Below are 18,078 nucleotides of genomic sequence, written 5' to 3' on the forward strand. Positions count from 1 at the left end.
AGGGAGCCGCCGTCCCACGTGAAATAGCTCTGCAACCAGCAGGCGTGTCGGGAGTCGAGCCCACGCCCTGATCCTTTGGCTGCCTGACTTGGGGGAAGTCACACTGCTCCTCTGAGCCTTTGTCACCAGGACACATTTTGCTGAGCTGCTCTGAGGAGTAAATGAGATCATGTGAGTGAGGTGCTCCATGGGGTACCTTGCGCACAGTAGGTACTCAATGTTTAAAATGCAAAATAAAACCAAGGTGCCTTCCGATGGTCTGAAGGATGAGTGCATCCCTGCCTGTCTCGGGGCGGGAGGGTTTACCAAACACACCGAGCCCGCTTCCCGCACGTCCCTCGAGGGGCACGGACCCAGGTGGCCGTCCTGCCATCCCCCAGGAGACAGAGCCGGACGTCTGCCTTTCCCTCCCGGCCCCAAGTGCTGATCTGCTCTGTGACCTGGAGCCAGGCACCTTGTTTCCTATCCTGGGAAGGGGAGGAAGAAAGAAGGGAGGAAGCTGCGTCCTAAAGAAATAGAAAGGTTTGCCATTCACTGTTCAGGGGCCAGAAAACTCCAAGAAATTATAAATAGAAAAGGCTGAGTGAAGCGCCATCTGCTCCAGCCGTGCGCTAGGGCCCCTGGGTGTGTGGCTGCCGCCGGGTGGTCGTGGCCTCAGGACACAGTGAGGGAGAAGTAAGGACGAAGAATGTGCAGTTTGATTTCTCAAATAACTGGGTAGTGACCTTGACCGCAGAGCCCTGAGGTCCTGGCGGTGCCAGGGCTGCTAAAGGGCTGAGGTGCCCTCCTTCACCCAGAGCGGCTCTGTTTTGACTTTCCCTTTCCCATGTTGAGGTTTAAGGGGTGCTTTCCTTTAAAAACAATACAGGTGGTAAATTCACTACTTTGGGGGCTGGCAGGTAAAATAAATGAGTGAAACAGGCCACCTCTAGAATAACGAGGTACGTGACAACGTAGGGGGCACATGTCCGCTTAGCTGCCCACAGCCCCTCCCCCGTCGCTGCCACGCAGGAGTGGGGCCCAGTGTCCCCAGATCATCTGTGTGCGATGAAGGCCCCACACGGCCAAACCACACGGGACCGTGGGCCACCAGTGGGCGACCTCTGGACCGGGAGGACCGAGCTTCCAGGGAAGGCAAGAAGCGTGAAGATGGAGGAGGCCGGAACCCAGAAGCCAGCCTCATCCTCGCCTTCTCCCCGGGAGCCAGCTGGAGGGGGTGCCCCACGTACTCAGCTCGGAGATGCTCCCCACGCAGGTGGCCAGGAGGGACTGCTCCAGGGTCCGGAGCTCCAGCTGCGCGTAGGCATCGGCGCGCTCGTCCTGGCCCAGGGACCCGCCGTTGTAGGGGCTGAAGTACGCCGGCAGCGAGAGGACACCTGTGGGGAGACAAGACAGACAAGACAGAAGGTCACCTCAGGGAAGCAAAGCGAAGCTCTCAGCAGAGCAGGGTCAGTGGCAGAGGTCAAGGCTCCACTTGGGGACGGCCGACTCTCACCGTGGACAGCGCTGCAGGGCCAGGGCGAGGAGTGGCCAGCTCGCAGGTGGCACTGAGCCAAGTGGAGACGGGGAGCTGCACAGGGAATGGCTACGGAGGCTGGTGGGCCACACGGGAACTCATTCACGCCTTCGCTTCTGCTCTCACTGAACACTTGCAGAGTGCCTCGCCCGGTCCCGGTGCGGGGCGACTTTCAGGGTGCCGGGGTGACAAGGAGGCCTGGCTCTGTCTTCCCAGAGCTCGGGGGACGGCTGTGTCAGGGTCAACCTCCACCTGGCGGCCTAACGGGCGGCACCGCCCCAGCCTCTCACTTCCTGTGCTGCCCCCTTCCTTCTTCAAGCCACCAGAGGCCCTGGGAGAAACCACAGAGAAAGATGCTGCCTGCTCCCCTCCTGAAGGGACCGTCCTGTCCCAGCCGCTGGCCAAGCCCAATTAGTGTTTTTCATTAGCACTTCAGCGGCCGAGGAGCCGAGCTGTCAGCATCAGCCCCCCGGGGGGACAGCCGGTACATTTCTCCGACTCACTGTGTGGCTTCTTAGAAAGCACCAGACAAGCAAAATCAGCCCGGCTTAAAATGACATGTGGGTTCTTCCGAGCATGTGGTCACAGACATTCCCACCGTTTAGTGACGGCTGTTTCTTTGATCAATGCCTCTTTGTCCACCCACCCTGATTTTTTTTTTTTTTTTAAGGAAAAAACCCACAGGAATTTAATCAGTCAGTTTTGAGGAAATGTGTTCAAATTCCTTGAGATAACTGGAGGCCCCGGGATGTGGCCAGATGTGCATTAGAATTCCCTATTCTAAACCCAGAAATGGGACGGGGATGAGGACAGCCGCGGGGCGTGCAGGAGAGCCATGGAGACAGGGCCTCGGAGCCGGGCTCTGTCACTTAACCGGGCAAGTTACCTCATTTCTCTGTGCCTCCGACCGCCCCCGCGTGTGTTAACTGGGGATGAGGAACGTGCGCCGCTTGCAGTGCGGCCCTGAAGGGGAACTGAGTTGCTGCCCATCGACCCTGGGACAGCGTGTGGCTCAGAGGAAGTGCTATCATCTCCACCGTGTGCTGGGGATGCAGGCTTTGCTCACACTCTCTCATTTTTCTTTCAACTGGGTAGGCACTGCTGTCTCCATGCTACACACTGGGAGATGGACGTGCAGAGAACTGAACAACTTGTCAACTAAGTAGCAGAGCTGGGATTCGAACCTGGTTCTGACCGACTCTAGGTCATGCACACTCAACCCTCTGAAAGCCCGGATCCAATGAGCACACCTCCCAAGCTCTCCTACCGTGCTGAGCCCTGTGTGTCCCTTTCCTGGGTCAAACGCACATGGCAGGCCTCCTCCTCCCCCAGATCCTGACCACTCTTAGGTTCAGCCGCCGGTCAGCCCTGCCCTCCCAGCGTGCCCTTCCCTTGACCCGGCTCCCTGCCCTCCTTGCTGCCTCACTGCCGCTAGGCACTGCCCATCTCCCTTTGCCCCTTTTGATGGCAGCGGCCCCTCCCATCACATCCGGCTCACTGACTTGGCCAAGCACTTCCTCAGAGCTGTTTCCAGTGGGAGGCGGAGGAGGGCATGACTGGGATCCCCCCTGCCCTGTTCCAAAGCAGAAACTCTCGCTGGGAGCGAAGTGCCCGTTAGGAAAAGCTGGGAACATTCAGACAAGCGAACCAGGGAGAACATCACGCACACACACCGCGAGCTAACCCCACGGACAGCCCGACACCGGGAAGGCTCCTGCAGGCTCTGTCCCCGGGCGGGCTGGCTCCTCCTCTGTTCTCTGTTACTAATCTCCAGGAACCACACAGGGGACATGTGGGTCACATCTGCAGTGCTTACAGCAAGGGAATAGGAAAGTCAGCTGATTTGTCAAAGGATTCCCAGAGAGAAATGTTCTGTCAATGGATCTAGTAACAGGAGCTGGCAGCTCCATTAATAATAGTTCCCATGTTCCCAGTCATCACCCACCCACGGGGATTTTCACTTAATACTGTGGCAAAAGTAATTATGAACCGATTATTAATAATTGATAACAGCACAGCTTTTGCATAGTACCTTTTGGTCTTAAGCGGCTTAAAAGCACTTCCTCAAAGTGCTTTATTCCTCGAGTAACGTATTCCTCCGGGGAGGTTGGTAGGGCAGTCATCATGGTTAACAGTCTCGTTTTCAATAACTGTTAGTGAGGGCTGACTCTGTGCCAGGCACTGTGATAACTTACCTGCATGATCACATAGAAGCCCCCAAGACTTTGTGAGGTACCCATCCTACCCATCTTACAGGTGAGAAGTCCAAGGCTCCCCAAAGTTAAGTGACTTGCCCTAAGTTATGGAGGGTCGCAAACTGACCTGGGGCTAAAATGTCAATCTCTTGATTTCTGAAATAAAATGATGTGCTACTCCCCATGTCCTTTAGTTAAACTGCACTGGAATATCTGCAAAAAGAGGGGTTCAGCTTGGGTCTTGGTTTGATAACTTCAAAGACCCAGAAATATGACTTTCCTTCTAATGGGTCCACAGGCACCTCAGGCCAAGGTCCCTGGAAGTCTCCCCTGAAACTTGAGAGAGAGAAGGCTGTCTGCTTCTGTTCATTCTACAAGCAGTTCCACAGTTTGTCTTCCAAACCCGCTCCTTAAGAAAGTGTTTTTTTACGTCAATTGAAATTCTCCTCTCTCCCACATAAGCCCGCTCCTCAGAAGTTCTCACTGGAGATGGAAAATATTTGATTTAAAATTCTCTTAACACCTCGAGGCCTTCCTTGCCCCACACAAATTCCCAGCTGTGTGATGCAGACCCGGGGCAAAGTCACTGTAAAAAGAGATTCCAAGAAAAAAGAAAAGGAAAAGAAAGGAAGGGCCTTTTTTTTTTCTATTTAGTAAAATCCCTAGGAAAAAAACTGCTTATTTTAGTTAGTCATGATGAAAAAGAAAGCATGCTGGAATGTTTCTCTTGACCCCTTTATCAGTCAAACAGACACCCCCAACCAAGGCCCGTTGAGCTGTGTAAGTTACAGAGAACCCCACACGCATTGCTCAGGTCAGGATGGTGAGATGGAGCCCCGAGGGTGAGGCAGTGAGCGCACCCAGCCACCCTGTGCCTCCTCCCACAAACCCAGCCTTTCCGAGGAAACAGTGCCGCCCTCGTGTGCCCCGACTGCATGCGAAGCCTCCACATTTCCCAGCGTGTACACAGAACCATCCTCTTCCATCACTCCGTTCTTCCCAGCCTGGTTGCCCAACCCTTGTATCTGGGAACTCATTATCTCATTCCCCAAAGTGCTGCCTCCTCCTCGGCCCATGCCTCTCCGAGTACAGCGAGTGCAGCGCCACAGCTGCCCAGTTGTCCAACGACAGACCTGTGAGTCATCATCCTTATCAACTCCCTCCCTGCTCCCGCGCATCCAATCAACAAAGTCTTGCTCCTTTTCTCCCTTAAAATTCCAAGTACCTGTCCCCGCTGTGCCCCAGTCCGGCCACGTCTGCCCCCCTGGCTGCTGGGGCAGCCTCCACCTGTCTCCTGCCTCCAGTCTCCCCCCCTGCCATCCTTTCCTCCCTCCGGGCACCTTCCCCTGGAGCTCGCCCTCTTCCAGGCCTTCCCCACTGCCCCTGGGAAGAAGCTTAAACTCCCTTCCACAGTGAAGCAATGCTGCTCTCATTTCTTTCTCTGAAATTTAGAAATGAAAATGATTCTGCCAGTAAACGGGGAAATTCCCAGCACCTCCCAGGAAGCCAGTCGAGCGGAGAACCTGCACACCTGACTGCGTTTCTCAGCGCTGCTTTCCCAGCCTTGGCCCCTGGGCTCGGCTCCAGCTCTGGGTGTGGAAAAGCAACAATTACGGGTGATTTTCCACCAGCGCCCAGAGGGGGCGCCAGTGAGTTAGATGGGGCCCCGCTGTGCAGAACCCTGGGAACCCCGCCTTCTCGCTGGTGGTTGCCAACCAGGAATTCAACCTGGGTTTCAGCTTGCAGAGGCGCTGGCTTCTCCAAGCCAGCACCCAGCCAGAAGCAGATGGGCTGCACACAGGCTGACAAACCGGACTCTGAGCGCAAAGGTTTTCCAGGAGCAGGGCTTAGCCCGAAGGCCTATCAACAGGCGCTGCTTCTTTCTCTCCTCTGTGCAGCCTGGGGGCTGACTCGATGGCTTCTCAAGCCTCCTGCAGCTTGGGGACCCCCCACTCCCCTGGCTCCTCTGTGTGCTCTACCGTCTACCCCTCCACGCCCGCCCCCCTTTCACCCCTTCATTTACCTTCTGAGCTGTCAACAACAGGAACGAATAGGCCAGATCTTGTTTTTACCATTTCTTACAGTTTAATTCCCCAAACAGCTATAACACCCTCCCCTACTCGCACACAATGTTAAATGTAAAGAAAATATTTCGTGTGTGTGTGTGTGAAAACTGGATCGATTTATAGTTCAGCTTTTCTGAGCAGCCATCAAAAGCCATCAAGACTGTAACATAACTGTCCCCTCAACTCAACATACCATGACCGGCTCTGTCCCCAGAGTTGTGAACGTTCTTTTTGGGCCACTGTGACTGCAGTGGGCCCAGCTACCTGTGCAGGCCTGTGTGGCTAGCACCCTCTCCTGCCCCTGCCCCCCACAATTCCCACCAGATACCACCTCCCTCCCCCCCCCTCCCCCCAGGTCAGGGAACCTCATTTGTGAGGACAGCAAAGGCCACGCCAGCCTCCTGCTTCCTTAGAATGAGACCGGGATGCGGAGGATTACTCCTTTATGGCCCTGGTGAGGAAACTTGGCGGGGCGTCTTCTGCCAGTTTTCTTAGGAACTGGAAGCCTGGGCGGGGTTCAATCCATAAGCTTCTGAAAATAAAAGTTATATTGCCCCACTGAACGGCTTCCAAGTAGCCCACACAATCCAACTCTTTTAATTTTTTTTTTTAAAAAGCGTTTCCATTCTCTGATCTGCAATTTTATATATAGTATGTCTAATGCTCAGTTGTATGTTAGTCATACAAAGTGCTGAAAACTTAAAGCGCCGACATTATTCAGAGAGACCCAAGTGAAATAGAAGGGCTGTTGATTCTAAAACAACCTCACTGAATGGAATTTCTCCTGAGATTCCAAATCCAAAGAAGTTGGTGTGTGTGTGTGTGTGTGTGTGTGTGTGTGTGTGTGTGTTGGGGGGAGGGCGTTGAGACAAGGGGGAGATGAAGGAAATAAGAAGAAAAGCCTGGCAGTGGAATGAAATATGCCTGACTGGTGAGCTGTCAATCATCCATGTAAAAATGATTCATCAAGAATAACTGAGCACAGTCGGAATGGCTCAGTGGTTGAGTGTTGACCTATGAACCAGGAGGTCAGGGTTCAATTCCCAGTCAGGGCACATGCCTGGGTTGCGGGCTGGATCCCCAGTGTGGGGCATGCAGGAGGCAGCCGATCAATGATTCTCTGTCATTATTGATGTTTCTATCTCTCTCTCCCTCTCCATTCCTCTCTGAAATCAATAAAAATATATTTAAAAATTTTTAAAAAAATAATCGAGCATGGGACCACTCTACAGTGAGACCCAAGAGTTCAAGTGAGGAGAAAATGTTGGGAGGAAGGGAGAAGGGTGGGGTGGGATCTAAATTGAGATTGGAAGCAGGTTTTAACTGCGGGTTCATAATGAATGGGGAGGGGTTAGCACACGCTTAGGAGTATTCTATGCCAGGAATGGAGGAACTGGCATTTGAGCCGCCACAAAGACCCTAGCAGTGGTTTTATTACTATTAGCTAGCAGGTAGTATATTACTGCCCTATTTACCAACGAGGGACGCTGAGGTTTAGATGGGCTAAGGGCACAAAGCTAGCAAAGGGTGCAGGCGGGAGTGAGACCCAGCCTGTCTGACTCTTGGGTCCACAATGGTAACCACTGCACCACACTGCCTCTCCCATGGGGCTCCCCCTATTCGAGCCCAGGGACAGAATACTTCCTTCACCCCCACCCCCGCCCCCAGTCCGATGAGCACTGCACTTCCCCCCTTCTTGAAGGTCAGGAAATGGGAAGCAAACACAATCGAGGTCTGGGTGACACCTCACCCTGGCAAACGATCAGAAAGACGTGCGCTAAAGGTGGTCTTCAGTTAAGTCAGGCCCAGGGCCGAGCGCTCACCAGGAAACAGTAAGTAACAATGCACATCTGAGACTGCCAGGGAGTCCGGGCCAGAGAACCCAGGGCGAGCGCAAAGGCAACACGCTCACTGCCAGCACCCAATTCTCTCTAAAAAGGTGGGAAAAGGCAAACCTCACCACGGATACTGGGCTGGACCTCACCTCCCTTTGGGTCCTTGGCCGTCTCGGGCCTGATGGGGGTGGACCTGCTTGGGGAGCTGGTCTTGGGGCTGCCTCTTTCCCCTCCAACTGGCAGCCCCTCTGACCTCCGACCTCAGGGCTGGCTGTCCCAATTCTCCAGGGGCTCCAAGCAGGGTGAGGATTTAGAGGGCAGATGGGGGCCACTGAAACACTGTATAACAGCCCAACAAAGCGGGGGGGGGGGCAGTGACCCCAGAATCCCCACTACAAATACTGGGTCCTTGGCTTTTGGTGATTTGTTTAATTAAAGTACATGTCAGCCTGTCATAGATCCCGAGGGTGACAGTGGGGGCTGTAGAAGAACAAGCTAGTAGGGATCACAGATTGCCGCTTCATTTTTTTTTCTGAAGAAAGAAGTATGAACAGAACACTGTGTGCCCACGGCCATTTCTCCCCTGCCAGAGTGAAATGAAGCCGGTCACCGAGCAGCTCAATGCCAGGAGTTAAACCTATAGGTGAGCTCTGGCCACAGACACCACACGGGGCAGCGAGGAGCAGGAAGCTCGCGGCCAGCTACTGAGCTCTTTCCCGCGGGAAAAGCTCTCCAAGGGGCTTAGGACACTTTTTAAGAGATTCTGGTGGCCTCTGTCCAAAGTTTTGCTCCAACACATCAGGGATTTGAGTGACTCAGGAAGCGAGAGTCTTAGAACTGCTGCCTCTTAAAAGAAGAAAAATCTACCACGTGACTATGGTCCTTTGTCAAATGTCATCCTCAACTTGTGTGTGTGTGTGTGTGTGTTTGCGCGTACGCACAGTGATTCCTGTGAGCCAAGGGCAACCTTGAGCCACTATGGTATAAAGGCAACACATTCAAAACACACACACACACACACACACACACACACACACACAGTAAATGGAAGATGTGAGGATGGAGACAGATGGGTAAAGTCATCATCCTAAAATATCAGGCTTTTCCCCACCAATGCACACTGCCACAAGGTAAGAGTGGTTCCCTCGGTGCCAGCATTGTAAAAAGGTTTGGCACTACTGTGCTTCCTAACCTCTGTAAGTGAATGAGCTATCTTGGTGTATAAAAGTGATTACAGTAAGGGAAATGGGGGATGGGAATGATGTATTTAGAGGAAGAAGAGAGTGATAGGATGTTTCTTCAGAGCGAAGGAATGTCCACAATTTCTAGTATGGCAGATAATTAGTTACTGGAAATTAAATTTTTAAAAAAATATATATTTTATTGATTTTTTACAGAGAGGAAGGGAGAGGGATAGAGAGTTAGAAACAGCGATGAGAGAGAAACATCGATCAGCTGCCTCCTGCACACTCCCCACTGGGGATGTGCCCGCAACCAAGGTACATGCCCTTGACTGGAATCGAACCCAGGACCCTGGAGTCTGCAGGCCGATGCTCTATCCACTGAGCCAAACCGGTTAGGACTGGAAATTAAATTTTTATATATATATAAAAGGGAATGTTAAAAACACACACACTATAATCTACTTACTTGTAAAGAGCCAGAATGGAAATCCATCGAACATAAAAGATAGCTATTTCTCATGGGAGAATTTTAGATGAGTTTTTCCCTCCATTATTCTTCATCCTGTTTTCTACTGATTAAATAATGATTTATGAAAGTCAAGTTCTTATGCTGTCCACCTTAAACTTCTACAGTGCTCTATGTCAACTATGTCTCAACACAAATGAAAAATGTGTTTTAATACAAGTAAAGGCATTGTTACAACTACTGCAGGCTCATGGAAGCAAATAAGGAAAATCTGATTGTTTTATAGAAATACTACTAAAAAAATAAGATAAGGGACAAGGGTAATTCTTTTGGAAGAAACCTGGGCAGACACCATTCTACATTGCTAACCAGGAGGTGAAATTTTGTCCACATGCCTCATGCCAAGAACTGGCCCTTCTGAGAGGCAGCCCTTCACCTGGCAGGTGGGGCTGACTCAGGCTGGCTCGGGGCTGCATCAGCAGTGGGACTTCCCGTGGCATCTTGCCACCTCCGGGCCCAGCTGTGTGCTCACTGCACCGAGACCGTGTGATCATGACACAGCCACGCGGCCACCTGCACCTCCGACCCCTGCCACGTGCTGGGATCTGAGAACAGGTAGGGCGGGGGAAGTTCTCACGCCACATGGCCAGAATCACCAGGCGCAGAAAAGGAGCCTCCCACAGCCAGCACTGGAGAGGGAGTACAGGTGGGCCGGGAGGTGGGAGAGGAAGCAGGCTCGTGCTGGGAGTGACTCCTGGGCTGCACCCCAGGCTAGGGAGCAGGGCTGCCGGCAGGAAAAACTGAGTAGTGGGCCAACTGTCAGCCCAGCGGGCTGGAGAGGAGTCACTGAGCACAGGCACCCACAATGAGCACAAGAAACTCCTTGGGGTTTTTTATTTGAAAAAGATACAAGTGCCACAAGGTCTGGGGCAGATGGCCAAGGTGTATATTACCAGAGCACGAATGCGTTAGTCAGAACTGCACAGCGCTGGAGCCCTTCTGCAAATGGAACCTGTTTCCACGGCTTTGGTTTCCATCTCAAAGGGCTCTGACCATCAGATGATTTAACAGCATGAGTCAGAGGGGTGAGGGCTCAACACGCAGCTTTGCCTCTTATGAGCTGTGAGGCCATGGACGAGTTTCTTACCCTCTCTGAGCCAAAATCCACTCGTCTGTGTCTTTGTACCTAATAATAGCTCCTGATTTAGAGGACTGAGAATTAAAAGTAAGCATCTGGCAAAATACCCGACACCCAGAGAGCATGGAGTGAATGGAACTGTCCTTTAAATGGCCGTGCTGAGTCCTGGGGCCAGTGGCTGTGGGATACAGCCCTATTAATTACTTATTAGCATCAGGAGGGGTGATGGGCCCAGGACAAGCTACCCTCTTATTTTCCTAAAGGCCACGGTGGTCTATGCTGGTAAAGAATCATGCTTGCCCTGGCTGGTTTGGCTCAGTGGACAGAGCGTCAGACTGCAGACGCAAGGGTCCCGGGTTCAATTCCAGTCAGGGGCGCATGCCCGGGTTGCAGGCTTGGTCTCCAGCTGGGGGCATGTAGGAGGCGGCCGATCAGTGGTTCTCTCTCATCATTAATGTTTCTATCCCTCTCTCCCTCTCCTTTCCTCTCTGAAATCAGTTAAAAAAAAAAAAAGAACCACGCTTTACTCAGCACAGATGGGCCATTTACTCTGCAGTCATTCACTCACTCATTTACTCCATAACTGTTTATTTTGATGACCTAATAATGTACCAGAAGTGGCTGTGCTCTGGGGACATAAAAGTGATGTCTGCAATCTCGTGACAGACGGCACACCAGCCAGCTCAATACTGCACGGACTACGACAGGGTCAGTACAAGGGGAAGGGTCTCTAAGCCAGACCACCTGGGCTCAGTGTCCAAGGAAGGTTCCTGCAGGGACTGAGAGGAGAGGCTCTGAGTGATGGGTGGAGCCTGACAGGCCTTCCAGGAGGGACCAGGGTGGACAGTGCCAGTCACAGAGTCTAAGGGGCTGGGACTCTGTCCTGAGGGCAATGAGGACCCCCTGCAGGGGCTTCAGCAGCTGAGAGGCAGGGCCGTGCGTACATTTAGACAGAGAAGCCAGGCAGCCATGTGGGAAGGGGGTGGGAGGGTAGGTGACAGAGCCCACGGAGGCGGTCACACCTCCTCCTTTGCCGTGGATCTCACAGCCCCAAATCCACCCAGGCTGCCGCATGGGCTCTCGTATCAGTAACGCTGCTCATTCCTGTTCGCTAAGCTCTAAGCACTTACACATCAGAGACAGAAGTAGCAGATGATATGTTTCGGAATGAAAACTCATTAAGAGATCATTCCTAAGCCTAAATAAGCGGAAGCCATGTTTGACCACCTTTAAAACTGGTGATGTTCCTGGATCAACTTGAGGCCGTCAGTAGATTTCCATCTATCGGGCTCCAAGAGGGAACTCACCCAGGAAGGGGGGGGGTGTACAACTCGTGCCTCAAGTTCTGGGCCAGAATAGACGCCCCAGCACTGAGTGCGCCAGAGACACCAGGGCCCAGAGGTGGCATCACCCCCTTCGTAACTCACATGGCGCGCACCCGCACATACCCGCCTGCCGCACAGAGTGGGCGGCCTGCAGGCAGTTAGCAAACCCGAGACACAGAGAACACATCCTCCAAGGCCCGGGACCCTCTGTGTCAAGGTTGACTGATGGCGTCAAACTCGCAACACGTCTCTGAGTAGGCTCCGGGAATTTTCTCGCTGCAATTCCCATCATTCATTCCCTTAGCCGAGGGTTCGTCATACGCTCATTCGCTACATGGAGCGCGGAGCTAGGGATGCAAAGGTAAGACCCAGGAGCCTGCTCAGAGGGGAGGAAAAACACGCAACGAATTAAAACGCAACCTTCCCCAATGCTGGAGGAGGGGCCTGCAGAAGGTACTAGAAGTTTGGAAGGAGTCTGAAGAGAGGGCTTGCTTCATGGGCAAGGGAGGGAAAGGAACAGGATGTGTCAGAAAGCCCTGCTTCCTCCGAGAGCCGCAGCGGGACCTTGCAGATTACAAGACGCCAACAGTCTCCCGGGCATCTCATGGCTGAGCGACGTCACGCAGCACGGGAGGGAGTTGAAGGGGAGAAGGGGGCTCATTGACAGAAAGGAGGTGCCGGCAGTACCCTCGTTCCCAGGATGGGGACATTCTGAACCTCGCCGCGTCCTTCCCAGGATCTTGAAGGACACCATGACCTTTCTCCGCTAAGATATACGAAAAGTCACCGGAAGCTTGAAACTGTGCTGACGCACTCAGTGACCTATCCAGTGCCATTCCTTCTCCTCCTGTAGGGAAGGTTACGTGATATGAACCACCTTCCCCAGGCTCCCTACTGCGATGCAACCTAGTTATGGACAATGGGATGAGAGGGTAGGTTACAGAGCCCACCCTCTCCTCCCACCCCTCAAAGCAAGCCCTAAGCATCGCGTGGGAGGTGAGGAACCCCATCTTCCACCTGGGCCTGCTAGAGCGGTGACCTGAACAAGGCCCTGTAACAGCAGTATCCTCGTCTCATTCTTAATTTGAAAACCAGGTCTCCCCAGAATGGAATTAGAGCTGCAGGAAGATGTGGGGGTTTCCTCACAGGTGTCTGGATTACAGCCCCTCCATCTCAGAGGGCTTGGGGAGAAGTCCTCTCCTCCAGGCAAAAGTCAGGCCCCTCCAGGGCTTTCCACAACCCAAACGGGAAGGTCTCTGGCTCAGGCTTCTCTGTCCCGCTGCCTGGGCCCGGGGCCTGGGTCTGCCTGCGGAGCTGGATGTGACCCTGTGTGCTTCAACGGCAACTCTGGGCTTTGGCCGGATTCCCTCGCTGTTTGTTTTACAAACTCCTACTTATAGTCTCAAATTAGGCTCATTAAAAAGCCAGCTCCCCATAGGGCTGTAAATGTCACACGGACAAGCAGAGAGTGAGTTTACGAGGCCGGCGTGCGATCTGCCCACCAAGGCCGCGTTGGGACCCAGTGGAAACACTGAATCAGCCTGTTGGGGCAGAGCCCCCTCCCGGCCCCTCCCCGATCGAAGGCCGCGGGCAGCAGGCCAGACGAGAGCAGACAGGGCATGTCCTTCCAAGACAGCTGGGCCGCATCTTCCTTGGATCTGAGCTGCACTGACAGGGGAAGGCACGCTGCCACCGCGAAACCCTCCGCTCCCTCATCCTTTTCTCACTTTTTCATTTGAAGCACCCCGTTCTATTTACATTCCCCCCACAATCACCACTGTAAGCAGAGGCTGCTGCCAGTGAAACCTTCCCCCCCACACACACACACTCACACACACACACATACACACACACTCACACACACACTCACACACACACACTCACACACACACACACACATACTCACACACACTCTCCTGCCTTGGGCAGATTAACCTTCCTTTCCAGGGGGTGTTTCCCCTGCCTGGGTGGCCTCCATTCTGGTTCTAGCTCTCAGAATTGCCACCTCTGCTGTGCAGCGGATGCCCCTGTGGGGGGTCGTGCCTGCCAGGTGGAGGCTGGGTGAGTGCGGTGCACAAAAAAGTGGTCTCTCACTCCCCAGCATGTCTCATTACCCGAATCACTGACCAGTCAGCATGCCCCAACTTACACCCAGGCGGAAGCAATATGTCACCTCGGAGATCTAACCGTCCACCTCTCGAGCCGCCTGCCAGATGGCGAAGGTGAAGAAGAATCAAAACCTTTTAACCTTCTTGGCTAAGGTTCAGAAGCTAACGTCTCCATCCTAGGGCTTGATTCAAACATGCACAGATAACACCTCCCCTACCCCTGCCCCCAAGTACACGAGCAGAACACACCGTGTATTAATACAGCCAAGGCTGGAAGGACTGCAGAACCTACACAGCCTCCAATCGCACTCGTGCACCCACTGCCCATCTTTAATCTGCTGCCCTTGTGTCACCTGTTCTCCCCCCACTCCCACCCAGTACATATAGCCCCTCTGATCGGGGCTCTGGCACTCCTCACACACCCTAAAGTAGCTATCTGAGGGCACAGTCCCACTGAACACGCACTCACTTCGTCCTAAGAGGGCCCATGGGTGGCTCGGACTGCTAGAAAGTTCTTATTTAATTCAATGCTGTTGTGTTGCAGCTTCTACTCCCCCCCGCCCCCCACCCCATCCTGTGTACGTATCAGTAAGCCTATCCCACCGTCCCACCGCTGCTTTGGAAGAAAAGAGGATGATCCACACGCCCCTTTCTGAGTTCTGAAAGGCTCATGATTGCAGCTGCAACCCTGGTGTCTCTCCCATTTTTGTCCCTCCTCCTTCTACCCAGTGACTGGTCACCACCTTCTTCCCAGTGGCTCCTCTGACCACAGTGCAGCGATTGTGAGCATCAGCGGGCTCCTCCGTTACTTGCTGCGTAGCCTCGGCCGCGGGACACCTTCTCTCAGCCTCAGTTTACAGGCGGAGATCTGTAAAATGGGGATAACACCTACTCCTGAGAGTAAGAGTGAGGATCCAGGAGACAACACAGATGTGAGCTCAGGGCAGTGCCGGGCACAGAGGGTGCTCTTGTCTGGGCCATTGTCCCCACAGGCTCGTTATGGTCTAACACCTGGCCCTCTGTCCTTCTCCCAGGGTACTCAGGCTCCGAGAGGGAATGGTCAGTGCTACCGACAACCTCTCACTAGATGGCCAGCTTATGAAGAGCAGAAGCTATAACTGTCATCTTATCTTTCCAGTTGTGAGAACTTGGTTGATGCTTAGTAAGTAGGGAAAACCATGGTCAGAAAACACACATGTATTTGAGCTTTAAGCCTTTGTAAAAACTGGACACTCAATATTAATGCAAACCAAAATAATGGCTTTGGCTTTAGATGTTACAAGTTAAAGAAAAAAAAAACAAAAAAAAAAACGTATCGGGGACACAGTCTCCTCCAGCCGCACAGGGAATGAGGAGACGGCCACCGGGAGGGCAGACGCCCCAGGGCAGAGGCCAGCCGGGAGCTGGCTGCTCTGGCGCAGACATTAGAGCAGAACAGAGAGAGGGCGGGCGTGTCCGTCTGGCCTCCCAGCCCAACCCTCCCTGGCGCGGTCCTGGTCCTGGTCCTGGTCCTGGTCCCAGTCCAGAGGACAGAGCACTGAAGTGTGGTCTGCAGGGTCCCAGGAAGTCTGTAAACAACAGCTCTGACGCCGCCCTGGGTTTGCAGACCGCAGCGCCCACCCTGCTGGCCCCCAGCGTTCCTCCTCCTTTGCCTTAAAAAGAAGAGAGGGAGACAGAGAAGAGGCGGGAAGTGGGAGAAAGAAACAGAGAAGAAAGTGTCCGTCTGAAAAGTAAACACACGTGCTGCCCGAGTGCTTTGAGCGTAGAAGCCCCGTGACACTGCCATTAACTACAAGATTTAGAAGAAGCCACTGCCGATTTGATTTTTATTTCAAGTAAACACTGGAAATGGCTTGGCAGAGCCCGCTGTCCTCCACCCGGGGGCCCAGCTCTGGAAGGGGCGGTTTTAACGGAGGGGCTGTCCCACGGGAATGGTGAGCAAAACCAACCGCCTCCTTCGGGAGCCGGCGAGAGGAGGACTCGGGGAAGGACTCTGGGGGTGATGGTGTCCTGTCGAGAGGAGGACCGGAGAAGGGCTCTGGGGGTGATGGTGTCCTGTCTTAGCGTAAGAACACTGACACTGCAGAGGTGAGCAGCTTGCCCAAGATCACACAGCTGGTAAGCAGCGGAGCCCACACCCTTCCCTGCGCCACTGTAGGGAACCTGGGCCCAGCACACATAGGTCAATACTGGTGTGTTTTCACATTGAGATGTAAGTCACATATCATAAAGTTCACCCTTTGAAAATGTACGGTTCAGAGGTGTTTAGTGTATTCACAGAATTGTGAAACCATAACCACTATTTAATTCCAGAATATTTTCATCACCCTCCCCCCCCCCCAAAGAAACCCTGTATGCAATAGTCACACCCCATTCTCCATATTTACCCCCCAACCCCCAGCCCTGACACACACACACACACACACACACACACACACACACACACACACACAGCTTTTACATTTCCCTGTGACGACCATTCTGATCAGAGAAAGGAGAGGCTGGGCCTGTGAACCTGGGGACACCACAGTCCACTCCTGCATTCGAAGCTCACAAGTTCTCCAACCACCCCAAGGGGCAGCACAGATCAGTGAAGGAGAATCCGAGGGCCACACTGAGGTTCAAATGCCGGGTCAGTTACTCACCAGGGCTGCCGGACAAGTCCTGGGCCTTTCTGTGGTAAAATGGGCCACCAATACCTACAGTGCCTTACAGGGTGCTATGAGGGCCCAGTGAGTCTAGGACAGTGCCTGGAACACAGGACAGGCTGAGAATGGTCCCTGGAGCCGCAGGGTGGACAGGGAAGGTCTAGTGCATGGATGATGGGGAAGCCTGTCCCCTCAGGACCCCTGGATGATGGTTGCTCCCTCCCTAAAGCATCGGTAGCCATTTATTGGACTGTTTACACCACCACCACCCTGTCCCAAGGCAGGGACTAAGGGACCCTGCGTGGTGTCCACCTAAAGCTGTTGATTTGACTGCCTCTTCTAGCCCCTTCCCTCTTATTTTTATTACAAAACTTTAGTATATATTTGGCTCTTCTTTCCCTAATTTCTGAAAATTTTCTTACAAAAGAAATGTCCTGGATACCCTAGCAGCAATGAGCATATCTCAGGCCCAGGTCTGGTTTCCAACATCATTCTCCAATAAATGGACCCAGAGCCCCTTGGAGAAATGGCGGATTCTAGAGATGGGGCAGGAATATACAAGATGAGCATGTCGTGGTGCCCAAAAGTAAGAGAGTGCTCAAACAACAACAACAAAACACACACACACACACACACACACACACACACACAACAATAACCCCAAACGATGGGGGCATGGCAAGGGATGCAGAGGTCAACTTAAAGAGCTCCCAACGGCCCAAGCTGAAGCAATTTGAGCCACAAAATAAATAGCAAGTACTGGATTATAACCAAAGTATAAAATAAATGTCCATGTATCCATGTAATGAATGATGATGGACTGACTGAATAGCCAATCAAATCTTTCATACAAAATAATCCCAACTAACTTACGTAGATGCATCCTCCTGCAGGGAGGTGAGCATAACCTCCTTTCCCTGACGTTTGGGATGTGCAAAGTGACTTCATCCAAAGGAGTTCAGTAGGAAGGGAAGGGCCAGAAAGCGGGGTGGGGGGGGGGGGGGAGTATCTTTCCGGTCAAGAGGCCTGGCAAACATGATGTCGGCCAGGTGAGAAGGGCACCTCCCTCTGTGGGCTTCCTCTCCCAAACCCATAATCCCAACCTAATCTCGAGAAACTCCCCAGACAAACCCAAATTGACGTCTATCCTACCACATACTCAGCAAGGACTCAGCTAACCCCTCAAGCTCACCAAGAACAATGGAGGCGTGAGAAACTGTCACAGCCCAGAGGAACCGAAGGAGACAGGACGGCTAAACGTTATGTGGGATCCTGGGCAGACAGACAGACATAGGTAAGAACTAAGGCAATCCTAACAAGCATGAGAGCGAGTTAAAGAGTTGTGACAAATGTAAGATGGTAACAGGGAAATCTGGGCCTGGGGTCTTTGGGAACTTGCTGTCAAATTCTTGCCACTCTTCTGTAGATCCAAAACTATTCTAAAATAAAAAGGCTCATTAAATATTATTAAATATGAATAAGTAAGTCCGTAAAAGAAAAAAGAATGTCCCAGCAACATCATGTGGACTTCCCTAATTCCCTTCAGCCCCCATGGAAATCTGCAGCCGCTCATCTCTCACACACTTGTAACACTTGG

The 18,078-nt window shown here is 52.8% G+C and overlaps 1 protein-coding gene across 1 annotated transcript in view; it reads right to left on the reverse strand.

The window, feature by feature from the left end:
* ABTB2 (ankyrin repeat and BTB domain containing 2) overlaps nt 1–18,078 on the reverse strand; it is a gene marked incomplete at its 5' end in the record, with an annotated part of 136,930 nt that overhangs the window by 33,626 nt on the left and 85,226 nt on the right. The window contains one exon of the mRNA XM_081100433.1: nt 1,230–1,376. Coding sequence (XP_080956559.1) covers nt 1,230–1,376 — 147 coding nt within the window. The remainder of the gene's footprint in view (nt 1–1,229; nt 1,377–18,078) is intronic.

The sequence above is a fragment of the Myotis nattereri genome (assembly GCF_964212035.1).
Source record: "Myotis nattereri genome assembly, chromosome: 9".
Lineage (NCBI taxonomy): Eukaryota > Metazoa > Chordata > Mammalia > Chiroptera > Vespertilionidae > Myotis > Myotis nattereri.